The sequence below is a fragment of the Temnothorax longispinosus genome, chromosome 3 (genome assembly GCF_030848805.1).
Source record: "Temnothorax longispinosus isolate EJ_2023e chromosome 3, Tlon_JGU_v1, whole genome shotgun sequence".
NCBI lineage: Eukaryota > Metazoa > Arthropoda > Insecta > Hymenoptera > Formicidae > Temnothorax > Temnothorax longispinosus.
Window position 1 is genome coordinate 5,621,652 of NC_092360.1, and position 27,681 is coordinate 5,649,332.

At 34.6% G+C, this 27,681-nt stretch overlaps 4 protein-coding genes and 1 pseudogene across 9 annotated transcripts in view; 1 reads left to right on the forward strand and 4 right to left on the reverse strand.

The window, feature by feature from the left end:
* Brm (ATP-dependent helicase brm) overlaps positions 1 to 26,899 on the forward strand; it is a 37,384-nt gene extending 10,485 nt beyond the window's left edge. For 3 of the 4 annotated variants that reach the window (XM_071773562.1, XM_071773565.1, XM_071773564.1), the window contains 16 exons: positions 16,771 to 18,896; positions 19,227 to 19,300; positions 19,805 to 20,054; positions 20,148 to 20,286; positions 20,377 to 20,538; positions 20,648 to 20,989; positions 21,067 to 21,289; positions 21,381 to 21,571; positions 21,698 to 21,855; positions 21,934 to 22,354; positions 22,420 to 22,586; positions 22,669 to 22,860; positions 22,936 to 23,266; positions 23,341 to 24,204; positions 24,287 to 24,461; positions 24,578 to 26,899. In XM_071773562.1, the coding sequence (XP_071629663.1) occupies positions 16,771 to 18,896; positions 19,227 to 19,300; positions 19,805 to 20,054; positions 20,148 to 20,286; positions 20,377 to 20,538; positions 20,648 to 20,989; positions 21,067 to 21,289; positions 21,381 to 21,571; positions 21,698 to 21,855; positions 21,934 to 22,354; positions 22,420 to 22,586; positions 22,669 to 22,860; positions 22,936 to 23,266; positions 23,341 to 24,204; positions 24,287 to 24,461; positions 24,578 to 24,723 (5,961 nt within the window). In that variant the 3' untranslated portion in view covers positions 24,724 to 26,899. The remainder of the gene's footprint in view (positions 1 to 16,770; positions 18,897 to 19,226; positions 19,301 to 19,804; positions 20,055 to 20,147; positions 20,287 to 20,376; positions 20,539 to 20,647; positions 20,990 to 21,066; positions 21,290 to 21,380; positions 21,572 to 21,697; positions 21,856 to 21,933; positions 22,355 to 22,419; positions 22,587 to 22,668; positions 22,861 to 22,935; positions 23,267 to 23,340; positions 24,205 to 24,286; positions 24,462 to 24,577) is intronic. The other variant, XM_071773566.1, reaches the window with a different exon arrangement.
* On the reverse strand, positions 1,373 to 6,176 carry LOC139810205 (inositol monophosphatase 2-like). Its single transcript, XM_071773583.1, has 6 exons — positions 4,166 to 6,176; positions 3,412 to 3,542; positions 3,000 to 3,259; positions 2,537 to 2,648; positions 2,243 to 2,397; positions 1,373 to 1,800 (listed from the first exon to the last, which is right to left on the reverse strand). The coding sequence occupies exons 1-6, from the start codon at positions 4,232 to 4,234 to the stop codon at positions 1,682 to 1,684; spliced, it is 846 nt and encodes a 281-aa protein (XP_071629684.1). The 5' UTR covers positions 4,235 to 6,176; the 3' UTR covers positions 1,373 to 1,681.
* LOC139810211 (inositol monophosphatase 2-like) lies at positions 4,166 to 7,984 on the reverse strand. Its single transcript, XM_071773590.1, has 4 exons — positions 7,807 to 7,984; positions 6,197 to 6,330; positions 4,897 to 4,938; positions 4,166 to 4,298 (listed from the first exon to the last, which is right to left on the reverse strand). Exons 1-4 carry the CDS (start codon positions 7,870 to 7,872, stop codon positions 4,292 to 4,294), a joined length of 249 nt encoding a protein of 82 aa, XP_071629691.1. The 5' UTR covers positions 7,873 to 7,984; the 3' UTR covers positions 4,166 to 4,291.
* LOC139810204 (inositol monophosphatase 2-like) lies at positions 9,515 to 14,967 on the reverse strand. Of its 3 annotated transcripts, XM_071773580.1 has the most exons (7): positions 14,234 to 14,967; positions 13,545 to 13,674; positions 12,801 to 12,931; positions 11,177 to 11,436; positions 10,674 to 10,779; positions 10,375 to 10,529; positions 9,515 to 9,931 (listed from the first exon to the last, which is right to left on the reverse strand). In XM_071773580.1, exons 2-7 carry the CDS (start codon positions 13,611 to 13,613, stop codon positions 9,789 to 9,791), a joined length of 864 nt encoding a protein of 287 aa, XP_071629681.1. In that variant the 5' UTR covers positions 13,614 to 13,674; positions 14,234 to 14,967; the 3' UTR covers positions 9,515 to 9,788. The 3 variants fall into 3 exon arrangements, with proteins under 3 accessions (XP_071629681.1, XP_071629682.1, XP_071629683.1); XM_071773581.1 differs by lacking the exon at positions 14,234 to 14,967 and having other exon boundaries at positions 13,545 to 13,758; XM_071773582.1 differs by lacking the exon at positions 14,234 to 14,967 and having other exon boundaries at positions 13,550 to 13,671.
* Positions 26,900 to 27,331: 432 nt separating the features above from the next.
* On the reverse strand, positions 27,332 to 27,452 carry LOC139810828 (5S ribosomal RNA; annotated as a pseudogene).
* Between the last annotated feature and the right edge of the window lie 229 nt (positions 27,453 to 27,681).

Sequence of the window (27,681 nt, forward strand, 5' to 3'; positions counted from 1 at the left end):
AAAAATGATGTATCAACATCATTATTTTTTGTATCAACAGCATCAGCGTTATTATTGAGATAAAATTTATTGATGCAACATCAATATTAATGAACAAAAAACATCAGATAATTGTTTTAATAATTTAAATATTTGGTACAATAATATCCAATTGAATTAACTATATACATATGCTCGTGGCAGCCCGTGACGTCGATGTTTAATTGAAGCAACTTCATTTTTTTCCATGTATTACAACACACTTTTGCAAATATCTTACGTTCTGGTTAAAATATTGAGACGTATTTATTTTTTACCAGAAATTAAAATCAAGACTTGATCAGTGTTTATTCTGGAGTTATTGCTTTTTTTCGACAATTTTTTCTTGATATATGGATCATACAAATTATACATCATAACAATTTTTTGTTTATCTATATATTGCTATAATCAAAAAAGCACGAGGACTGAATAATGCGTTCGAAAGAGTAACCATACAATACAAATGTATACATACATACATACATATTATGCATCAAAAATATAATATATCAAAAATACCCGTTAATGCACGTTAACACGTGGACAGCAGCTATGAATATTTATTTTACACAATAAAAGAATTATTAGAGATTTTTTTTTGAAAATCAATAATTAATTTTATTATCTTATTTCTTAATATCGGCACAATATGCAAAATCTTACCAAATTAATTCAACACTTAAATAAATTGATTAATTAATTTAAAAAGCGATAATTAAAATATTATTAATTTACTTAACCGGTCAGAAATCTTATCAAGTATAAAACTATTGAAAGTAGAAAACTATTTAAAAAAAGTTTTACTAAAATGAAGAATAAATAAAATGTAAATTTTGGTAGTAATAAAGCGCAAATTATATCTGTAGATGTGTTATGTCTGTTATAAATTTTTTCGCAAAAAAAAAAGTAATCTTGAATAACACGCATAATCATTTATGATGTGTGCCGCCTATGATTTACATTTCCTCTTCTAGTTTCTGAATAAATAATTTGATTTACACACCTGTTATAACATTGTGTGACAAAACAAATTAAAGCAGTCATTTTATAAATCTAATATCACATTTCATATCATATCAGTACGTTGTAAGTACTGATAATACCGACATTATCACACTCACCAAATATCATAAATTTGTAAAATTGTAACGTGTAAAATTTTAATCTTAAGCTGCGTAATCTGTAACGAAAAATTATATCGATAATATACCGGAACGTTGTTTTGATGTAAAATACGGTTCTAGGGAACAAATTTTATTGTTGTAAAATTTATATTGTTATATTATCAATATATCTTCGCGGTGCGTTAATACAATGGATGTCAAAGGTTCGTAATGAATTTGACAGTAAATTGCGCTTTGCAATAATTTTGTTTTATTTATAAACAACGACGGGGAAATCGATCGAAAGGAATACTGATTATGCTAATTTTCATTTCACAACATTGTGATGGCACACTGGTTAACGCAATTGGATTGACTTCGTATAACGACTGTAAATGCGTCAATGGGACTTTTTAACGGAAACTTTTCTAAACTGATTTTTATAGGTAATTTCCTTGTATTACGTGATAAATACAAGTTGCTGGGACACACCTCCTGCTGTTTTACACTCAGCTCTTAAATCAATTAGCATGAGTCATTGCTTTGCGTCAGGTTCTCTAGAGTCTTTTTCTTTGCGTTTTTAAATCAGTGTCGGCGATTAATTTAGATATCTTTCGTGCTAGAGTTTCGTTTGACGCTGCGATAGTATTCGGCTTCATAATATCGTAAACACCACCTGTAAAGATGGTCATAATTAATCTTTCAATAACTGGACAGCATCGATTCTTGCGTTTATTTTCCTTTTGTTTAAAATCATATATTATTCTGCAAGAAATCGCTGTTTCGATTCTGATTTTTATTCTGCTTCTGATTCTGATAATTCAATCTGAAATTTCTGATTGTATACAGTGATTATTTGAAGTGTAATTGTCCTCTTGTTCATCATAATGAAAGTATTTTAATACATATGGATATATTTATTTATAATTATTTTATAGTTTGAGCCAATTTTGTTAATATTAATTAGTTGTAATCTTTGTAGTAAATTAAGTATGAGTATTTCAGAGATAAATTTTTCAGAAAATTTTTATATGTTTGTGATCGGTGGAAGGAAATTCGTAAAATTTATAGCTATATAGTGATATTTGGTTATTAATCTGTCGTTCGTGTTACCGTACCCTTCGAATCTATAACAGTTCCACCCGCTTCGCGTAAAATCAGCGTTCCTGCCGCCACATCCCAGGCTTTAAGATGAGTATCTAAATAGAAGCAATCCGCTACACCATGCGCTATGTACGCCAGAGTAAGTGCGGCTGATCCGATACATCTGGTTCTGAATCAACAGGAAACGCATAAAAAGGATCTTTCCAAAATAATAGGTTAACAGATAACAGATACGATAACAGATAACAGATTTGATACTTAATTATAATGCACGATTATAGCTAGATCTAGAATAACGTTTCACTTACATGTGCGTCGCTTCAACCAAGGCGTCCATTTTGTGTCCCTGATAATTGTTGTCTTTTACTTTTTCTACTTTCCAAACCAACGGCTCAAGCATGATCAATGCATCTTTCAGTTCTGCAAAAAAATTGAAGCAATGAGAACAACACTTCTTACAAGCGCATTCAGATACAGTTCTTTTTTCCCATTCGTCACGGAGATTTTACGGTTCTTCCCCCCGAATGAATCAACTGTGTGATTAATATGTAGGTAATCCAGATCTATAATCTTGCTGTTAAAAATAAATTGTTATTGACTGGAATATGCATTTGGCACTAATTTTGCAAAGCGGGAAGATACAAGACGGAAATCAATTATGATGGATTGCAAAGCTCGTGCATATTGTATAGAAATCTCTCACGTTTGAAAATCGGCATCTTCAAAAATATAAGATTGATAATGTCACTTCTGCTACTGAACATGCATTACCAGTGACTTTAGAAGTGTGAATCGGCTTTCCATTCAAGAACGCGCCTTTGCCTTTTATCGCAGTATACAACTCCGAATTTGATGGATTGTAGATGATACCTAGGGCGAGCTCTTTGCGAACCGTCAAACCTACGGATATACAGAAATGAGGAAACAAATGAAGGAAATTGAGGGTTCCGTCGATTGGATCGATGAACCATGTCGGTGCATCAGTCAATTCTGGCATTTCCCCCGTCCCAGTTGTTTCTTCCGCGATAATCCTGAAATGTAAGATATTTGAACATCCTTATATTAGTAGAATATAATGTGATCTTAGGATTATTTAATATCATAGGATTAATTATTAAGTTAAATTGAAGTCTGGTTATCTACTGATTTCCAGGTAGTCCGTTTTTATACGATTACAACTCACTTATGATCAGGAAACTCCCTGGATAGGCCATCAATAAGTATTTTCTCAATTTTTTGATCATGCTCTGTTACGAAATGCATATATGTTTTGTCATATCCAACTTTTTCGTCTCCGAAACTACACTTGAGTCTCTATGCACATAAATAATATGAAATAAATAAATACATAATTACATATATATATCATACAAAAAAAGGAAGAAAAGTTATATTTAAAAAGGTTATGATTATTACTGATTAATATAAATATATATCTTGCTAAAAATTTAGGAAGAGTGAAACTTTAACTTGTGCATTGATTTTTTAAAATCATTTTTAGGAGATTTATATAAGATATTAAATTTATTCTGCTTTAAGGATTTTGAAAGATATTAGTAATATCATATTACCATCAATAATATATTTTACATAGGTTCAGGAATAATTTAAGATTAATTCAAGATTTTTAGATGTTGCGTTATAGATGTACCGTGTAAGAATTATTTTGGATTAATTCAGATTTAGATTAAAGTTTTTAGTTTAAATGTAAAGTTTTTAGTTTAAACCTTAATCTAAATCTGAATTAATTTAAAATAATTCTTACACGGCACATTTGTAACGCAACATCTAAAAATCTTGAATTAATCTTAAATTATTCCTGAACTTATGAAAAATATATTATAAATATATACCCACAGCTGCAACTTCGTCATTCAATTTTATCTCCAGAATTGTGCAATCTTTCCGCTTATCTTTATACATCAGCTGTGACTCACCTTACCAGCTTGCAACGTGAGTTCTTTCGCGAACTCGAAGCACTTCGCAATGTCCAGATCACTCGACATGATGATAGCCGTCGTCGTTGAGAATCGTGCCGGTACGACTGATCGATTCACCGTCGACTAACCGCTATAAATGAGGATTGGTGGTTAACTGCCCTTATCTCTGCAATTAGTGATATCTGACGCAAGTAATGCGGGTAAATAAATCTCAACATTTGAGAAAACACACGCGCATTTTTCTCATTGCTATCAGCTGAGGGTCCATAAAAGTTTGTCTTGAGAACTTTGACGTTTGTTAGATAATGTGTAATAAAAAGAAAGATAACATGCCCGATATTATTTTTTTTACTCCCTGTATTTATTCGTACACATATTGACTTTTTTTATACAAATCGTAATACCTTACGCAATTATGCGTATTAATATTACATTTTTAATATTACGTAGTAAGTAACATTATTTTTATACAGTTATAACTTATTAATTTTAGACGGTCTTATTTATTTAGTCTTATTTAATTAATACGATTACATTAAACGTTTCTATTCGAATCACATATGGCTACAACGTATTGATTACGTAATTACTTATCATCAGATAATCATGATGTGTGTACAATGCTGTTTATCAATCTGAATGTCTGATTGATCTGATCGGAAAATCGGTATAAAATATAAATAATACTTACTATTCAGTACACGCATGTTATTTCCTAATGCACTTACAACATAGTATTAGGTTTGGTCAGGTCCGCTGCTACTCTCAAACTGCAAAGTATGTTCTCTTATGAGCTAGTCTCGCGTGCACTCTTACAATTAGCGTTATTAATCCTATGCATGACTTTTACTTGTTCAGTACCCTGATTTGTTTTACATTGTACTTATCGCGTCATAATAGCGATTTTCAATGCCTCGTGGTCGACGATATTGTACACTTTGTTTCACACATATAATAGTTATATTCTAAAATCTATTCTCTAAATTTTTTGGGAGTGGAATCTCACTCCAAAAGAGTGAGATTTCACTCCTAGGAATAATAAAAATACTGCCAGTCTAATTGGAGTAAAATTTCACTTTTCGAAAAAGTGAGTTATTCATTCTTTACTTGGAGTGATTCTTTAAATCTGAAAAGAGTGACATGTTTCACTGAATAATTCGACGCTCTCGAGTTACTTTATAGTATATTTATTAAGTATTTATTAAGTATATCTTTATATTAAGAGCGCGTGAAAAGTACACTTCCAATAGCAGCCTGTTTTTGAAACAACTCAACAAATCAAGAGACACGGTAGTGTCTCGCGCCAAGTCACGCGCAGCGCGAGATCGCCGTGTATCTTTACGCGAGCCGACGAGTTGCAATACGAATAACGGCGAGAGCTTCACAGGGCTTCACTATTGTTTATTCACTATGATGTCCTATTGACTGCATTTAGAAGACACATCCGCGTGATAGGCGCGTGTTCACTTTTAGGTTACGATGGGTGCGTTCAGGAGATACAACCGTTGAGTGAGCGCTGAATGATTCTTTATTACGATTATTGTCGGTTTTTACACTTAGATTCGGAGAATAATCAAAAGTATAAGTATCAATCGTATTAAAGAATCACTGAGCGCTCACTTAACAACGGCGTGTCTCCTAAACGCACCCATCGTAACAACTGAACATGCGGAAAGCGAGAAGCGGGAAGGCGATTTCACTTCAACTTGAAGTGAAGTTTGGAGTAATGACTTTACTTTAAAAATAAGAGTAAAACTCTTCACTTTTTTACCTTAGAATGAATAAATTCACTCTATTGGAGCGAATATTCACTCTATTGGAGTGAACTGGAATTTACTTTGAATTGGATTTCACTCCAAAAAATTTAGAGAGATAATAGTTAATATTCTAAACTAATTCTAAATTATTTTAAACAGTAAATAATCTAAATTATTCTAGATAATCCTGACCGTACAGTTGCGTTAATTTTGCCGTGCATTATTTGCTTTTTGTCAGACGACACGCGCCGTTTGAGTAATGTTCATTTACCTGTGATTTGGAAATGCGCGTTTGAGTTCGCCGATGATAACATTCTCTATTTTACGGTCGTACTCGGTGACGAGATCCCAATCGCCCAATTTTTCATCGATGTGTTTGAGACTGTTGATGGAATCCCGGAGAATCTTAAATAATACTTCGTATTTAAGACAGATTACATCAAATCGTTGAAAGATTGTCAAATATTGCATAAATGAAAGATGAAAGGGTGAAATGAGCAAGACGATTATTATATTTGTGAGCTAAACGCGTTTTCAACATTTTAAACGCGTACAATTTATACTAGAGACGAACTTGATTCGTGGCATTTCACAAATTGCACAACGGAATTCCATTTTAACTTTACAGAAGTTTCTTGCGTGTTCCCTTCACGTTTGTGTTGCTTTAATATAGGTACTACACATGTCAAAAGATTGTTCTCGTTAAAATCTTTTTTTTGTCATCTCCCCTGTATATATTCAAATGTTTCAAATTATAAATCACCTGATGTTTTAACGCAGCGAGGAATATATATAGCGAGGAATACATTATACTGAAGTTTATACATTAGAGGAAAGGACAAGAAAGGGTGCGTTACCGCTGCGTGAAAGGAGGAAATAATCTACGCTTTCGTCGCTTTCGTAGCAGCCGCATTTTCAAATGGGCCAATAATTGTATATTGTTAATCAGAGAAAGTCTAGAGTATCTCGAGGATAGGATACTCCTCGAAATGGATACCGTTGGTGGATATCTCGATGCTAAATACGTTCGAGGAACGATATCAAATAGATTGGATTGCATTGCATTGCATTGGATACTTTACATTGCATTGCATATTCTTCCTGTTGTTTCAAGTACGGAAAAATTGCTTATGGCGCAGCGTAGGATCATTTATCGTACAAACACCATAACATTTAACAAGTTCTTTATTTATCGCTAATCGTAAGCATCATTGGGATCTTTATCTTTTTTAAATTTAATTTTTGAAATAATAAATAATTGTTGGTTGAATAATATTTTATATTCATTGATTTTGATAAAATTATGTGGACATAGATTATTTTTAATAGATCAACTCTGCTGATTGTAGAGCGAATAAAAATTTTGTGAAAATTCACGAAAACCAACGTCAGGGGGGATTAGTTGTATTATTTTACAAGTAATCCTTATTTAATTATTTTATTCATATGACTACGTAGTTATGAATCACATATGACACAGGGAATTATTAGTAATTAACTTTATAGAAATTTTATTATAATTTTACGCAATGACGAAAGATTAGAGTGACAAACAGCGTAAAATTCCTAAAAAGCTTAAAATGTGGACACGCCTCTTTATGATATGTAAAATATATTCGGCTCCAAACATGTTTTAGGAAATTATCTAGGAGATTTTGTATCTGACATCATAATAATGTTACAATCTTCCTGGTCGCGTTATCTTCAAATATGTAACCATGTATGAAGCAATGTTTTTCTAATGTCACATCGACTGTCAAGCGATCTCAATAGCGTTACGCTTAATACACATTTTTAGTTTGCTTAGCGACGCTTCGTTCGATAGTGACCACGTGGAGTCTTCACTCTGACCAGAGATGAGATTGCGAGATGAATGCTCACCTGGGCAGCTTCACGCGTCAGTTTAATGGCAGTTTCGTAGTACACGTTCTCGGCGTATCGTGCCATTTCCGTACAACTTGGTGAACGCGCGGAACGAACGTGCGTCTGTTTCGACCTCGTCAGGAAAGGCGCGAACGAGTACTGTGTTGCTTGTTTCTGCACCTCGTACTTTTTCACTCGGATCGGTTGCGCCTGTCGCAGTTATAATCCAAGAATGACAATCGGCGCATTCTGTTGGCTTATTCTGTCTGTGGGTTTTCCTCTCGAGAGTTTTCGCTCGACGCCCTTCGCGGGGATTATAAATCTCTAATTACAACTCGTCAACAAGAGAGCATGATAATATGAAGTAAAATAAACTCGACTACCTATGCCTATTTGTTTGCATATGATAGGTATTACAATGTCCTAAATCCGTTACAGTTTCAACATTTCATGCACGTTGCTTTTCGCAGTGACGAGCTAATAAAACGAGATGTAATTGCTGTATAATGAGATACGATATCTGCCCGATACTATACCGTCTTGTTTACTTTATGAGATAACAATAATGCCATTCTAAAATAGACCTTGGTTTTATATCTTGGTCTGAGATGTACTTAATTGCACGCACCTGTCACTCACCATGATAATGTGAATGTCTACCGACGACGCGATTGTTTTACAAAGAGGACAGAATAATCAACGCTATCTCGTTGGTTTATTTCCCACGCGATGTTTAGAGCCACTCTCTAAACGATTTAAAAAATTACAAGTTTTTAATAACACATAATCTTTCGCAGCCCAGGAAATATTTTAGATAGTAAGATAGTTATTGTGCGTGCGTGATTTTCTCAGTTGCGATGACAGCGATAGATCGAGGCAATTAACGCGCAAAATTTACATAATAAGATATGTAAATTTATTATTAATTTACTTAAACGGTCAGAAATTTTATCAAGTATAAAACTACTGAAAGTAGAAAACTATTGAAAAAAAATTTACTAAAACGAAGAATAAATAAAATGTAAATTTTGGTAGTAATAAAGCGCAAATTATACCTGTAGATATGTTATGTCTGTTATAATTTTTTTCGCAAAAAAATTTAGTAATCTTGTATAACACGCATAGTCATTTATGTATGATGTGTGCCGCCTATGATTTACGTTCTCTTTCTAGTTTCTGAATAAATAATTTGATTTACACACCCGTTATGACATTGTGTGACAAAACAAATTAAAGCAGTCATTTTATAAATCTAATATCACATTTTATATCATATCAGTACGTTGTAAGTACTGATGATACCGACATTGGGCACGGGTACACCGGGACATTTAGGCCGCGGCCTATACCTCAAATTCAACCTAAAGTCTGACCTGAAGCTAGTTTCGGCCGCCTATCAAATGTTTACAGCAGGCGGCCTAAATAATTTAGGTCGAATTTGAGGTATAGGCCGCGGCCTAAATTCAGGGTGTAAACCTAGCCTTTATTACACTCACCAAATACCGTAAATTTCTAAAATTTGTACGGTGTAAAATTTTAATCTTAAGCTGCGTAATCCTTAACGAAAAATTATATCGATAATATACCGGAACGTTGTTTTGATGTAAAATACGGTTCTAGGGACGAATTTTATTGTTGTAAAATTTATATTGTTATATTATCAATATATCTTCGCGGTGCGTTAATACGATGGATGTTAAAGGTTCGTAATGAATTTGACAGTAAATTGCGCTTTACAATAATTTTGTTTTATTTATAAACCACGACGGGGAAATCGATCGAAAGGAAGCTTTTCATTTCACAACATTGTGATGGCACACTGGTTAACGCAATGGGATTGACTTCGTATAACGACTGTAAATGCGTCAATGGGACTTTTTAACGGAAACTTTTCTAAACTGATTTTTATAGGTAGTTTCCTCGTATTACGTGATAAATACAAGTTGCTGGGACACACCTCCTGCTGTTTTACACTCAGCTCTTAAATCAATTAGCATGAGTCATTGCTTTGCGTCTGAGGTTCTCTGGAGTCTTTTCCTTTGCGTTTTTAAATCAGTGTCGATGACTAATTTAGATATTTTTCGTGCTAGAGTTTTGTTTGACGCTGCGATAGTATTCGGCTTCATAATATCGTAAACACCACCTGTAAAGATGGTCATAATTAATCTTTCAATAACTGGACAGCATCGATTTTTGCGCTTATTTTCCTTTTGTTTAAAATTATATATTATTCTGCAATAAGAAATCGCTGTTTTGATTTTGATTTTTATTCTGCTTCTGATTCTGATAATTCAATCTGAAATTTCTGATTATATACAGTGATTATTTGAAGTGTAATTGTTCTCTTGTTCATCATAATGAAAGTATTTTAATACATATGGTATATTTATTTATAATTATTTTATAGTTTGAGCCAATTTTGTTAATATTATTTAGTTGTAATCTTTGTAGTAAATTAAGTATGAGTAGGTATTTCAGAGATAAATTTTTCAGAAATTTTCATATGTTCGTGATCGGTGGAAGGAAAGTCGTAAAATTTAGCTATAGTGATATTTGGTTATTAATCTGTCGTTCGTGTTACCGTACCCTTCGTATCTATAATAGTTCCACCCGCTTCGCGTAAAATCAGCGTTCCTGCCGCCACATCCCAGGGTCTAAGTTGAGTATCTAAATAGAAGCAATCCGCTACACCCCGCGCTATGTACGCCAGAGTGAGTGCGGCTGATCCGATACATCTGGTTCTGAATCAATAGGAAACGCATAAACAGGATCTTTCCAAAATAATAGGTTAACAGATAACAGATAACAGGTACGATAACAGATAACAGATTCGATACTTAATTATAATGCACGATTAGCTAGATCTAGAATTACGTTTCACTTACATGTGCGTCGCTTCAACCAAGGCGTTCATCCTGGGTATCTGTATACTGTTTTTTAATTCTAGTTTCCAAACGAACGGCTCAAGCATGACCAATGCTTCTTTCAGTTCTGCAAAAAATTGAAGCAATGAGAACAACACTTTTTACAAGCGCATTTAGCTACAGCTTTTTTTTCCCATTCGTCACGGAGTTTTTACGGTTCTTCCCCCCGTTGAATCAACTGTGTGATTAATATGTAGGTAATCCAGATCTATAATCTTGCTGTTAAAAATAAGTTGTTATTGACTGGAATATGCATTTAGCACTAATTTTGCAAAGCGGGAAGATACAAGACGGAAATCAATTATGATGGATTGCAAAGCTCGTGCAAATTATATAGAAATGATGATTTATAAAGTGGAAAATGTAGCATTTCTTGAATTTCTGAAAATCTCTCACGTTTGAAAATCGGCATCTTCAAAAATGTAAGATTGATAATGTCGCTTCTGCTACTGAACATGCATTACCAGTGACTTTAGAAGTGTGAATTGGCTTTCCATTCAAGAACGCGCCTTTGCCTTTTATCGCAGTGTACAACTCCGAATTTGATGGATTGTAGATGATACCTAAGGCGAGCTCTTTGCGAACCGTCAAACCTACGGATATACAGAAATGAGGAAACAAATGAATGAAATTGTGGGTTCCGTCGATTGGATCGATGAACCATGTCGGTGCATTAGTCAGTCCTGGCATTTCCCCCGTCCCAATTGTTTCTTCCGCGATAATCCTGAAACGTAAGATATTTGAACATCCTTAAGGAGGTTCGATGGCTTCATCGGGGGGAATAGTGGGACGCGGGGGTTCTGGCAACAGCGCACTATAGCGTTTGAAGTAGTGGGAGAGAAGAGGATTGCTCTGATGGGTCGCCGCGTGTATAATGCGTGCTGCTGTTCACGTCGTTCACGACCGTGGCAGTCTACCAGTCGAAAAATCAAGCAATTTATGCTTTAATATAATTAAATATTTTACGAAATGTGCGGTAACCTTTTCCTTTCTTTTGTTCATTTATTTGTAAATTATCTAGTTATATGTGCATATTTTTTTTATCATTTGCATTTTTTTTTTGCACTTATTTCATTCTGAAGGTATGCAATATGTCATTTTCCATAAGAACCTATGTTAAAAATGCAGCCAGTTTCATGAAATTTTAATATGTTCTGGAATGCAAAATAGAATTATGTAAATTTTTGGGGAATTTTTCACCGTCCCGTTTTGAAAAAAATTTCGAAAAATTGTACTTTTTAAATTTTTGGAGTAGATTTTTTTTAAAACGGGAAGGTGAAAAATTCCCTAAAAATTCACCTAATTCTATTTTGCATTCCAGAACAACATATTAAAATTTTATGAAACTGACTGCATTTTTTTGTAGCCACTGAACCTCCTTAAGGTGCGATTTCATGGGCGTCAGTTGACGCGCATCAAGACGATTTTTGACGTCATGTTGTTTCTGCGTCGACGCTGAAGAAGTTCAGATTTCCCAACTTCTAGCGTCAACTGACATCTCGACGCGAGTTCCAAAAATTTTTCATTGCGCGTCAGAATATCGGCGTCATTATATACTAATCTAACTTACCCGAACTTGATTTCGAGCTTCAACTGATGCCCATGAAAAGGCACTTTTATATTAACCCTCCGTAGTCACACCGGGTCAATTTGACCCGAGCCTCAACTTTGCTCGTAAATATCTTCCGCGTAACTTGAAAATTGGCGGGCATGACGCCCTCTAGCTGTAGTTAAAAAAAAATTTTTTTTTAAACAAATTTTTCGCGAATTTTTTTTATACATTAAAAATTCCTGAGGTCCTTCTTTTTTTATAGCAATCAATTTAGCAATATCGCAAGTGCATTCGAGAATTTTTTCAACACGATCGGTGGATAAATGGTCAAATGGCGAACGGTCAAAGTTCGTCTCGGGTCAAAATGACCCAGAGTGACTTTTTTGTTTGAAAAAATAGGTGTGACTACGGAGGGTTAATAGAATATAATATGATCTTAGGATTATTTAATATCATAGGATTAATTATTAAGTTAAATTGAAGTCTGGTTATCTACTGATTTCCAGGTAGTCCGTTTTTATGCGATTACAACTCACTTATGATCAGGAAACTCTTTGGATAGGCCATCAATAAGTATTTTCTCAATTTTGTGATCATGCTCTGTTACGAAATCCATATATCCTTTGTTATATACAATTTTTTCGTCCTCGAAACTACACTTGAGAGTCTATGCACATAAATAATATGAAATAAATGAATACATAATTACATAAACAAATATATATCATACAAAAAAAGGAAGAAAAGTTATATTTAAAAAGGTTATGATTATTAATTATTAATATAAATTATATCTTGCTAAGAATTTAGGAAGAGTGAGACTTTAACTTGTGCATTGATTTTTTAAAATCATTTTTAGGAGATTTATATAAGATATTAAATTTATTCTGCTTTAAGGATTTTGAAAGATATATCATCAATAATATATTTTACATAAGTTCAAGAATAATTTAAGATTAATTCAAGATTTTTAGATGTTGCGTTACAGATGTGCCGTGTAAGAATTATTTTGGATTAATTCAGATTTAGATTAAAGTTTTTATTTTAAATGTAAGGTTTTTAGTTTAAACCTTAATCTAAATCTGAATTAATTTAAAATAATTCTTACACGGCACATCTGTAACGCAACGTCTAAAAATCTTGAATTAATCTTAAATTGATCTTGAACCTATGAAAAATATATTATAAATATATACCCACAGCTGCAACTTCGTCATTCAATTTTATCTCCAGAATTGTGCAATCTTTCCGCTTATCTTTATACATCAGCTGTGACTCACCTTACCAGCTCGCAACGTGAGTTCTTTCGCGAACTCGAAGCACTTCGCAATGTCCAGATCACTCGACATGATGATAGCCGTTGTCGAGAATCGTGCCGGTACGACTGATCGATTCACCGTCGACTAATCGCTATAAATGAGGATGCGATGGTTAACTGCTCTTATCTCTGCAATTAGTGATATCTGACGCAAGTAATGCGGGTAAATAAATCTCAAATTTGAGAAAACCCGCGCATTTTTCTCATTGCTATCAGCTGAGGGTCTATATAAAAAGTTTGTTTTGGAAACTTTGACGTTTGTTAGATAATGTGTAATGAAAAGAGAGATAACATGCCTGATATTATTTTTTTACTCCCTGTATTTATTCGTGTACATACTGACTTTTTTTATACAAATCGTAATACCTCACGCAATTATGCGTATTAATATTATATTTTTAATATTACGTAGTAAGTAACATTATTTTTATACAGTTATAACTTATTAATTTTAGACGGAAGTCTTATTTATTTAATTAATACGATTACATTAAACGTTTCTATTCGAATCACATATGGCTACAACGTATTGATTACGTAATTACTTATCATCAGATAATGCACGTATGTGTGTACAATGCTGTTTATCAATCTGAATGTCAGATTGATCTGAGCATCGGAAAATTGGAATAAAATATAAATAATACTTACTATTCAGTACACGCATGTTATTTCCTAATGCACTTACAACATAGTATTAGGCTTGGTCAGGTCCGTTGCTACTCTCAAACTGCAAAGTATGCTCTTATGAGCTAGTCTCGCGTGCACTCTTACAATTAGCGTTATCTATCCCATGCATGACTTTTACTTGTTCAGTACCCTGATTTGTTTTACATTGTACTTATCGCGTCATAATGGCGATTTTCAATGCCTCGTGGTCGACGATATTGTACACTTCGTTTCACACATATAATAGTTACATTCTAAAATCTAATAGTTAATATTCTAAAGTTAATATTCTAAATTATTCTAAACAGTAAATAATCTAAATTATTCTAGAAATGTAGACATTATCAGTTAAGTTAGATATCTGAACAATCATATTCTAAAAAATTCTAAAAGTATAGACATTTTTATTTTTATCGCAAAAATCTGCATAAACAGAAGGAAAGAAAGAGCGGAAATGGTTAACGGAAGAGCAAAATAATATTTCATTTTTTATGCTTGAGCTCTGAATCGATTTTTCATTGAGACACGTTCCATGATCTCTTCTGGTTGTGAATAATAAGTAAGTACTTTAAAACGAGATTGTAAACTATTTCAATCTCAAGTTTTTTATTCACAGCTAATGCAATCGATGCAAATTTACTAGAAAGAATGTATGAAGTTCGTTCCATCAATTAAATCGACAATCTATGTAAGTGCGTGTGTAAAAGTTTTGGTAGAAAATTGGAATAGGATGCTATTTTATTGCCAATAATTTTGGTAAATATTATATAATGAAAAAGAATTGTGTACTGAATAAAAAGATATTGAGTATTAATTTCTTGTTTAATTATGCCTTATATATATCTACATACATATACATATATATACACACATGTATTAACTTACTCAATTTAAACATAAAAATTTGATTATTTATGTATAGGAAATTTTTCCTAAATTGTCTAAATTGTCTATTAAAATAGCTTTGACTTTTTCATACTGCGTCACTAAATTCCAATCGCTTTTTATTTCAATATGTTTAAATACTTGGAAAGCATCACAAATCACCTGAAAATAATCTTGTCTTTTGTTACATGTGTCTTTTATCTTTACATTCTGCATAAATAGTAGATGAGGTAATGATATCGAGTGTTTTCCAAATAGATAATTCATTAATTACAATTTGTCTGACAACTTGTGGGATGTACGTACAGAAATTGCCTGGTATCTGATAATGTTTTATCGCATGCATCTTGTAAATAATGAATAACGATGTACGGGGCGGTTTTGCACTGCGCGTGTACTTGGCACGAAACACTATCGTGTCTCTTGATTTTAATCAGCAAAGTTACGTTAAAAAGAATACTTCGTGCCTGGCGATCGATAATCTTTCCAATCATACACAAATACAGAAAATAATAATAGACATAATTGAACCATAAAAGAATTTCTATTTATTAATTCTACTGGATCTGAATTCTGGTTTATTACTTTTCAAATGTATAACATATTAATAGTTTTTATAAATTATTACAAACTTTTTTATTGATCTTTTATGAACGATATGTGTTGTTTTAAATAATACATATATGTCCCTGAATGTTTGGTACTTTGCTCGTACCCAGATAGAGCAGAGCAAACTGAGTCGAAAAGTCATTTATCATTTTGCAATTTTTGCAATAGTTGATGAGTTATTAATTATTGCTAATTGTAGCAATCAAACTATTTTTACGGTTTTAATGAAAAACAAGAAGACGATAAAAGAGACTTGTAAGAATATTCTTACAAAAATACAAGACCTTTGATCGTTTAGTTTTGAAAAAATTAATACGTAAAGTACACAATTTCTGATAACGGTGGACGTATAACGGACAGCTAATGTATGTGACACTTATAAAGATCTAATAGCATACATATTATAGTGTTTATATATCTGTATATACATGTGAGATTTTTCGGTGACGTGAGCGAAGCGTGGGAGTTTAATTTGTATGGGTCAATATAAGTAGTTTAAATATATAGATATATCTTTATTTACGTGCGCCACGTATGAACATGTCAGGTCTTAAATGACTACTTGCATTTCTCTTATACTTGACCTTGTCGCGTCCACTTGCGACTCTTATCAGCGCATTGACCGCCATTAGCACCGTTGATTGAAATGCTGACTATATTGCGAATATGTTAATTATCGCGGCATACAACGCGCATGATGAACAATGCAACGTCAATTTTTGCGGGTAAAAACTTGCTTTGTGTAAGCCTTATCTTTGTAAATTTTGCAAACATTGGGAGTATTACTACTATCACACGCAATCTATATTTAGCTCTTTCATTTTTTTTATTTTCTTAGAAATATTTTGCCACCACATATACTTATAAGTGTAAGCAATATACTGTATATAAGTAAAACAATATATCGCATTAAAGAGAAAATTGTATTAAATAAATTATTTAAAATTTACATTTAGTTTCCGAAAGTATTGTTGATTATAAATTGTAAGTATCACATAATTTATGTGAGATTTTGTATTTTACAGAATCAAGGCGGCCCAGTCGGACAGGTACCTACCTCCCAAGGTCCCGGAGGACCAATGGTACCCGGACAAATGGGTCCGAATGGACCACAAAGTGGATCTCACATGATGCAAAGTGGTCCCAATCAGATGGGTTCTAACGGACCCGGACAGATGGGACCGGGAGGCCCAGGACAAATGGGTCCCGGAGGACCTGGCCAAATGGGCCCTGGAGGGCCTGGACAGATGGGACCAGGAGGCCCGGGACAAATGGGTCCCGGAGTACCCGGCCAAATGGGTCCAGGAGGTCCCGGACAAATGGCTCCGTCTCATATGGTGCAAGGTGGAGGTCCTCCTGGTGGACCTCATATGGGTCAGGGTGGCCCAGGGCAAATGGGTCCAACTAGCGGGCCTGTTCCAGGATCTCAGATGGGTACCGGAGGTCCTCAAAATTCTCAAATGGTGCCTGGTGGACCTGGCCCCGGGCATATGGGTGGACCTCCAAGTCATATGAACGCAAGCGGTCCACCAGGACCAGGCCACATAACTGCTGGTGGTCCTCCCGGTCCAGGACATATGGGTAACACAGGATCTCCAGTATCAGGACACATGAACGCCAGCGGACCACCTGGATCAGGTCATATGAACGCGAGTGGTCCTCCTGGACCAGGTCACATGAACACTAGTGGACCTCCTGGATCAGGTGGTCATATGAACAGCGGCCCGCCGATTCCAAGTCATATGAATGCAAGTGGTCCGCCAGTCTCTACACATATGAATGCAAGTGGTCCGGGAAGTCATATGGGTCCTGGCGCTCCCGGTCAAATACCCGCAAGTGGTCCCACAGTGCATAATATGGGTCCAGGAGGTCCGAATCAAATGGGTCCGAGTGGCCCAAATCAGATGATGGCGAACAGTCAAACGCAAATGGGGCCTAGTGGGCCGATGGGTTCCGTTGGACCAACAGGACAAATTGGACCGAATGGACCTGGGCAAATGGGTCATAATGGGCCATCGCAGATGGGTCCAAATGGACCTACACAGATGGGCATGGGTGGTCCACCTGGACAAATGAGTATGAATGCACCGGGCGGACAAATGGGCCCCGGCGGACCTGGTAATCAGATGGGACCTGCAGGGGCGGGTAACCAAATGGGACCAAACGCTCCAGGCAGTCAAATGGGACCTGCCGGTCCAGGCGGACAAATGGGACCGGGAAGCGGTCCCGTAAGCCAATTAGGACCCAACAGTCTTGGACAAATGGGTCCTGGAAGTGGCCCAGGAAACGTACCAATGACAACAAGTAGTGGACCTGTTTCTATAGGGCCTAATGGACCCACCGGAATAGGTGTAGCCAGCGGGCCTGGTGGACAAATGACTTCTAGCAGCGGTCCTGGAGGGCAAATGAGTGCAGTAGGTCCTGGAGGTGGCTCTGGAGGACAAATGGGCCCAGGGAACGGTCCTGGAGTACAAATGAATGTCGGTAGTGGTCCGGGCGGTCAAATGGTGCCTGGAGGCGTACCTGGACAGATGGGACCAGGCAGTGGACAGATGGGACATGGTGGTAGTGGACCCGGAGGCCAAATGGGACCTGGAAGCGGACCTGGTGGACAGATGGGGCCAGGCAGTGGTCCCGCTGGTCAAATGGGACCAGGGGGACAAATTCCATCTAGTGGTCCAGGACAGATGATGCAAGGAGGCCCAGGTGTTCAAATGGGTCCGAATGCTCCGAGCAATCAAATGGGACCTGGTGGGCCGAATAGTCAAATGGGACCATGTGGTCCAAGTAATCAAATTAGTCATACGAACGCAAGTGGGCAAATGGGACCTAATGGACCGAATGTTCAACCTCCTACCACTCAAATAGGTCCTGGCAGTCAAAATCAAGGCCAAATTCCCGGTAGCACAGCACCATTAGGATCGGGTGCTCCAGTGAATCAAATGAGTCAAACTGGACCTACCGGACCTACTGGACCACCAGGATCAGGACAAGAGAATTTGAATGCGCTTCAAAAGGCGATTGATTCCATGGAAGAAAAGGGGTTGCAAGAAGATCCGCGATATTCTCAATTGTTAGCCTTAAGAGCTCGTCAAGGCAGTGGCATGGGAGACAAGCAAGCCTTCAATACACAACAATTGCAACAATTACGGTATGTAAATTATTGTATTATTACTTAATGATTGTATATCATGTCATATAAATTATCTGACATAAAGACGTGAAAATTATGCAAAAAGATTAAGTTTAAAAAATATGAAAATTAATATAAATCGAATGCAAATGAAAAAGTGTGAAAAAATGCTTTATATGAATATTATTAAATCATTATTTGAATTTTTTGAAACAATAATTAGATTAAGTTATTTTATGTAGATATGTTTTTAACACCTTTTAATTTAAAGTAATAAAATTAATGTAAAAATATTTTCTCTACAATCTTCTAATTTTATGTTTTCAATTTTTTCTCACATTTTTACAGAGCTCAGATAATGGCGTACAGATTACTAGCAAGAAATCAACCTGTACCTCAACAAGTTGCGCTAGCTGCTCAAGGTGAGTTCTTGTTCTTAATATGTAAGCTTATACGCTCTGGGTGACTACTCTATCTTTTGTATCGCTTTCTGCCACATGATTTGTTTTGCTTATTTCAAGTATAGCTTTTCTAGTCCATTTATTTGTTTCTACTTTACATCTATTTGCTTTTATTTTTATTGTTTTAATAATATAAGTGTAAACAAATATTAATATGAATTATTTCTTGTACATACGTTTTATTTGCATAACATATTAGAAATTTGTATATGCTGCTGCTATACAATATTTTATTTCAAATGCTTTTATCTTTTTAAATATATGCATTGCGTTAAATACTTACCGCATTAACTTTAATTTCCGTTCCGTAACTTTATATATTAGATCGTGTAATTACAGAAATTATGTTTACTGATAGATTATGATATTTATAGATTATATAATGAGTGAAACGAGATGAATGTATGAATGTGGTATTTACAAAAGTAGGGTAGAATGATCCTGATTTAAGACGGATTTGATTAGGTGGCGCGCCTCCTCCTCCGGGGATGAGTCAACGCCCCATAGATCCGTCTCAGGGCCCTGTTTCAACAGCTGGGCCACAAATACCAGGTCCGAATGTTATTGGTCCCACAGGTGCTCCTAGACCGGGCTGTCAAACGCCGCAGCAACAACAACAGCAACCTCAGTCTGGCACTAAGGCAAACAGAGTGACAAGCGTAGCAAAACCCGTTGGATTAGATCCGTTGTTAATATTGCAAGAACGAGAAAATAGGTAGAGACAGATTTTTGGAGAAACACGGTATAATGCGTAATAAAAGTTGTATTTTCGTTACTAAAATGTAAAAAATTTAATGCTTGCTAACAGAGTTGCAGCCCGTATATCGCTTAGAATGGAGCAACTTAGCAATCTACCAACAAACATGCCAGAAGATCTTCGTATACAAGCGCAGATCGAATTGCGCATGCTAAGAGTATTAAACTTCCAGAGACAATTAAGATCAGAGGTACTGTAATTAATTTACGCACATATCATATTACATAACAATTAAGGAATTCTTATTTATTCTTTTTAACTCTTCTAATTTTTTTTACAGATTATAGCATGTACTCGGAAAGATACCACTTTAGAAACTGCCGTAAATGTGAAAGCTTATAAACGTACGAAACGGCAAGGATTGCGCGAAGCTAGAGCTACTGAAAAATTAGAAAAGCAACAGAAATTAGAAGCAGAACGTAAACGAAGACAGAAACATCAAGTAAGTTTATCTGATATACTTAAATTGTAAAATTTGATTATTGACACATGATATCAGCAAGGTTATCGCTGTGAATAAACGAATACAAGCATGACATTTATGTTTGCAGGAATTTCTTAGTTCCGTACTACAACATGGCAAAGACTTCAAAGAATTTCATCGCAATAATGTCGCGAAATTGGCTAGACTTAATAAAGCTGTGCTTAACTATCACGCAAATGCTGAACGTGAACAGAAGAAAGAGCAAGAACGCATTGAGAAAGAGCGTATGCGTCGTCTTATGGCGGAAGATGAAGAAGGATACAGAAAATTAATCGATCAAAAGAAGGATAAGCGTTTAGCATTCTTGCTATCCCAAACCGATGAGTATATCAGTAATCTTACGGAAATGGTCAAACAACACAAAATAGAACAAAAGAGAAAGCAAGTCGAAGAACAAAAGCGTAAGAAGGTAATGTAAAGTTAAAAATTGACTATTCTCTCATAAGGAATTATCTATAATATTGATAGAGTCTTATGATTATACAGAAAAAGAAGAAATTACAAGATAGTGAGAATGCTGAAGATGGTGGATCCAATGATGATACTCGTGTTGGTGTAATAGAAACATCCACTGGTCGCACATTAACTGGCGACGAAGCACCATTAATGAGTCAATTGTCAGCATTTTTAGAAGCTCATCCTGGATGGGAGCCAATTGAATCGGATAGTGAAGATGATGATGACTATGATGAAGAGGAGAACGGAGAAAGTGAGAATGAGAATAAATCTGATAATAAGCACTTAATTCTTGGATTTGTGTATAGATTCTTTATACAGATTTAATTTTTAAAATACTTTAGGCAAGGATAAAACAATGGGTGATTCTGAAGAAGAAAAGGTAAAGAAAACGATACATAAAGCAAAAGTGGAAGATGACGAATATAAAACAGAAGAACAAACATACTATAGTATTGCTCATACAGTTCATGAGGTTGTTACTGAACAAGCAAGCATCATGGTGAATGGACAATTGAAAGAATATCAAATTAAGGTGGTGTATTTATTTTAGTGTAGTAATTTAGTAATTTTAGTTTTGTAATATATTTTAAATTGTTTTACAATATATTTTAAGTAAGTCACTTCTCTATGAATGAAAGAGCTTAATTAATGGTTTTAGGGTCTGGAATGGTTAGTATCATTGTTTAACAACAATCTGAATGGCATTTTGGCGGACGAAATGGGTCTCGGTAAAACAATTCAGACCATTGCTCTAGTAACATATCTCATGGAAAAGAAGAAAGTTAATGGTCCATTTCTCATCATTGTTCCATTATCGTATGTTCCTTTCCCTTCTTTTAAAAGCGAGACACTGCATTTCTTCAAATACTAATTTTATAATATGTGTGCTTCTAGGACATTATCAAATTGGGTTCTTGAATTTGAAAAATGGGCACCAAGTGTTGTTGTAGTGTCGTACAAAGGTTCTCCAGCTGGCAGAAGAGCGATACAATCTCAGATGCGAGCTACAAAATTCAATGTTCTTTTAACGACTTACGAATATGTCATAAAAGACAAGGGTGTGTTAGCCAAACTGCAGTGGAAATATATGATCATTGATGAAGGACACAGGATGAAAAATCACCATTGCAAACTTACTCAAGTGCTGAATACACATTATTTGGCTCCTCATCGACTATTGTTAACCGGTACACCATTGCAAAATAAATTGCCAGAACTGTGGGCTCTTCTGAATTTCTTGTTGCCTTCAATCTTTAAATCCTGCAGTACATTTGAACAGTGGTTTAACGCTCCTTTCGCGACTACTGGCGAGAAGGCAAGTATTTGGCATAAAGCACATTTTAATGCAGCTCTATTTAACATTATCGATATCTTGCATAGGTGGAGCTAAATGAAGAAGAAACTATTTTGATTATTCGTCGTTTGCACAAAGTATTGCGGCCTTTCCTATTGAGACGTTTGAAGAAAGAAGTAGAATCGCAACTACCTGACAAAGTGGAATACATTATCAAATGCGATATGTCCGGCCTACAAAAAGTTCTTTATAAGTACGTAAATATTGTCTATTCTTAATTTCTTTGTGAAACTAATTTGTGTAAGTATAATATATAAACAAAAATTTTCTGTCAGGCATATGCAAAGTAAAGGTGTACTACTAACCGATGGATCGGAAAAGGGAAAGCAAGGAAAAGGTGGTGCCAAAGCTCTTATGAATACAATCGTACAACTGAGAAAACTATGCAATCATCCATTTATGTTCCAAGCTATAGAAGAGAAATACTGCGAACATGTAGGCACGCAAGGTTCTGGTGTTATTACTGGGTATGTACCTCAACAATTTTCGAGCGTTTTATACATAAAATATCAAATATTTATTCAATTTTTCTTTGTCATTAGGCCCGATTTATATCGCGCGTCTGGAAAATTCGAGCTTTTGGATCGTATTCTTCCTAAATTGAAGGCTACGAATCATAGAGTATTATTGTTTTGTCAAATGACTCAATTAATGACAATTATGGAAGATTATTTAAGTTGGCGAGGATTTATGTATTTACGATTGGACGGGACAACAAAAGCGGAAGATAGAGGAGATCTGTTAAAGAAATTTAACGATCCCGGTTCAGAATATTTCCTTTTCTTACTATCCACACGTGCTGGTGGTCTTGGTTTAAATCTTCAAGCTGCTGATACAGTTATCATCTTTGACTCTGACTGGAATCCTCATCAGGTACATAAATATTAACATATAGAACATAAAAATTATCGCAGTATTGCACTTGGTCATGATATATGTATTTGCAGGATCTGCAAGCTCAAGACAGAGCACATAGAATTGGACAGAAGAATGAAGTGCGCGTACTTCGATTAATGACTGTCAATTCCGTCGAAGAGCGAATATTAGCAGCAGCAAGATATAAATTAAATATGGACGAGAAAGTTATTCAAGCTGGTATGTTCGATCAGAAATCCACTGGCTCTGAGCGACAGCAGTTCCTTCAGAGTATCTTACATCAAGACGATGCTGACGATGAGGAAGAGAACGAAGTGCCCGACGACGAGACTGTAAATCAAATGATTGCTAGGACAGAAGGTGAATTCGAAATATTCCAGAAATTAGATTTGGAACGGCGACGTGAGGAGGCCAAGTTGGGTCCAAATCGCAAATCGCGGCTGCTAGAGGAAGCTGAGTTGCCTGATTGGTTGGTAAAGGACGACGACGAAGTGGAAAGATGGACCTACGAAGAGGACGAAGACAGATTCCTTGGAAGAGGTTCAAGGCAACGTAAAGAAGTTGATTATACAGACAGTTTAACCGAGAAAGAATGGTTGAAGGCAATTGACGATGATGGTGCCGAGTATGAAGAGGAGGAAGAAGACGATAAGAAAAAGAAAAAGACACGGAAACGAAAGAAGAAAGGTGAGGAGGACGATGAGCCTATGCCGAAGAAACGAAGAGGTGCCGGGTCCCTGGTCGATCCTAAAATGAAACGGGCTATGAAGAAACTAATTACATTAGTTGTTAATTATACCGATAGTACTGATGGCCGATTGTTGAGTGAACCTTTTATGAAATTACCTTCAAGAAGAGAATTACCGGACTATTATGAAATCATTAAAAAACCTTTGACTATTAATAAGCTATTGCAGAAGATCGAGGAGGGCAAAGTAAGTATTTGTTTATTGTATCATTTTTTTACATTCTTTGTATAAATGTACGCCTATAATCTAATAATTTTATTTTTCCCAGTATGCTGATTTAGACGAGCTTGAGAAAGATTTCATGCAACTTTGTAAAAACGCTCAAATTTATAACGAAGAAGCATCTCTAATTCACGAAGACTCGATAGTGTTGCAATCCGTCTTTACAAATGCGCGTCAGCGTCTCGAAGAGGAAGGTAATAATTCCGATGGAGATGATAAAGGTATGAATATATTCTGTTATCTTATCATGTAATCATTTAGCAAACGTTAAAATTTAAATAAGATGAAAATTTTCTTTTTTTAATGCTTCTTTTTTATTTATTTTTTTATTACACAGATGGTGAAGATGGTTCAGACGCGGATTCTAGTGTAAGAATGAAAATTAAACTAAAAGGAAGAAAGGGTGAGGGAAGAGGCGGCCGTAGAAAGAGAGTTACTAAAAAATATATATCCGACGATGATGATGATGCCGATGATAACTAAGAAGTATTGTGATGCTTTTTGAAGCTAACAATTATAACATAATTTAAATATTTAATCAAATTATTTCGATTATGTCAATATTTGAAATAATAGCAGAATCTTATTAAAGTACAACCAAGAATTGTATGTATCGCAACTCGATTGTCGCAGTGGAGTACTGCTGTATTATTGTAAACTTTTAATGTGTTGTTAATTTTTATAATTAGTGAACTCATCGATAAATATTGAATGGCGAATATTATCATAAGTCTTATTTAGATATATGTATCTCGATATAAGAACAGACATAATGTGTTGTAACTTTTACTTCGGATAAATTTGTGAGTAACGAACATCTACAGCATACTGTACAGATAAAAGATTAGCATTAAGATTTATTTCAAATATTGTTTTAATCTCTCTACTTTGCGATGAAGTCTGATTGAATATTATATTTGAACTCCGACCGCTGGGTTTTGTTTCGAATTCGCGTTTCGAATTTATTTTACTATCGGGGATAGCGCAGACATTTGGGTACGTTACTCTATGCCTCGCCGCAGTAATACAATGTATGTTAGATTTCTATAAGTGATCACAGATATACATATGCACAGTAAAGAAAGAAATTTTTAGTTTGCTGAAATGGTATAATCATTTTGCAAATATTTTGCGACACAATTGTGGGTATATTGGAGATGTTAGTCAATTTCACTGGCAAATAATTTATCGCTAGACATCGGATTTTTTATGCAGATTATTGGAAAAGAGCAATTAATATTTAGGTTATTTATAATATCTAACATATTTATACTGCAACCATTGAAATATATACATACTAGAACGCGCACTGGCAGTCGAAACGCGAGGGAAGGATAGGTGCTGTCAGAGAGGCCACTTATCGTACACTAGCATGCGTACAAAGTTAGAAAAAGACAGGTGGCCCCCTTGAAGCGTTAAATAAGAGTCTATCCTTCTCTCGTTTTCCACTTAGTTGTAGTATAGGCATTGCGCGTTCAAGTGTGTATATATTTCAGTGACTGTAATATATGTTGTAGTATAAATATGTTGGATATTAGAAGTAACTTAAATTTAGTTTGTTGCTCTTTCCCAGCAATCTATTGCATATAAAAAATCCGATGTCTATTTATCACTATTGACACTGTTAGCAAATTAATCTATATTAATTTTTGAAGCTTTATCTCACACACAGATGTGTCATTATTTAGTTGGATCGCATAAATATAATGGTATATAGGTATAATGTTCATTTATACATATATCACGACGATTATCCTTATTCGGTAGAAAATTATAAACAAAAATTTTTACCTGGCAATAATTTTGATATTTAAACTTGACAAACTTAAAAATATTTATGTCGCAGTTTTTGCATTTAAAAAATTAATCATAATTTTGGAACTTTGTATTTTTTCTAATCACAGCTGCTCTTGGAATAAATTCATTGGCGCGTGATGCGATACGATGCTGACCTACATTATTATGTAGGTCGACATCGTATCGTATTACTCGACCAATCAATATTAATAGGTTTTACTACAGGCAACTTAATTTACTGAACACTGATAGTTCTATCTTTTCTTTATTGTACTTTCGATTTCCACTTTATTTTACTTACCAAATTTAATTATTGTCTATTTCTTCGCGGCAAAATATAAGGGCTACTTGTCAACACCTTAGAAGAGTAGTTCGCGAATTGCGGTGATCGATGCAGCGAGTATTCTGTATATAATTGCCACGTGATAATGATTTTTAAATATTATACAAATGTATCTTTGGTATGATATATTCATTTTATCGATGATGAATATATTATATGATAGTTAGGATACGATATATATTTATCATGGTATATTTATACTAGAGTTTCAACTTTTTGATTTTTTACATACCAGATTAAGGTAAGCCATTATACATATTCATAACGAATTTATCATAATTTCTTCAAGGTTTATAGTGACAACAGTGAATGTAACTCGCATGTGCGCAAATGTAACATATACTCGAAAAGTATTCCAAAAATAAATTATAGTGCATTGAATCAGCTACGTTAGGTATAAGTAGATAATGCGTGAATAAAGAGAGAAAGATGTGTGGAAAGCGGATAAAATCTTACAAATTACAATTTCTCTATGTGAAACTACTCTTTCTCCAAATAAAAGTTACACTCTTTATATAAGCTCGTCTTAATTTAATTAGTTTAATAACCGATTCTTTTTCATTTTTAGGTTTTTAAAATAACATGGATTTTTTTTACAACAATTAATATTTGTTTGCTGAAGAAAAAAATATATAAATATTACTAAATAGACAATTTCTAACAACAATGTGAAATAAATAAATTTAAGACCATTTAAAATATATTTTTTTTTAAATGCCAACGGTACACGGTCTTGTGGATCGTCCATACCTCTCTCTGATAGGATAAGAGTGATTTGGCAGCACATGGAAGTTCAACACAGTATTAGGTAGGTGATTATAATGTTTTGGTTTTTTTATCAGTATATATATTATACACATATAATCATTTAAATTAATTTTATATAATAGACAATGTACCACAACGATATAAAATAAGTAAATTTAAGACCACATAAATAAAAAAAAAAGATGCCAACAGTACGCGGTGTTCCCAAACGGTCACCCATTTAAGTACTAACCACGCTCAACGTTGCTTGACTTAAGTGATCGGACGAGAACTTGTAGAGTACCAACGTGATTTGACCGTTGACGAAAGTGTCTTTCTTAGAAAGAGGTGACATACTTCTTCATCAATTTTTATATTACATTTTATTATATATTTTTTAAAATATATACATATTAATTTATTATTAATATTGATAAATATATATTATTATATTTATGTAATTAACTAACTATAAAATAATATCTATATTATAATACAATCATATGTATTATATTATGTTATTATTTTAATTAATTTTATACATATATAATAGA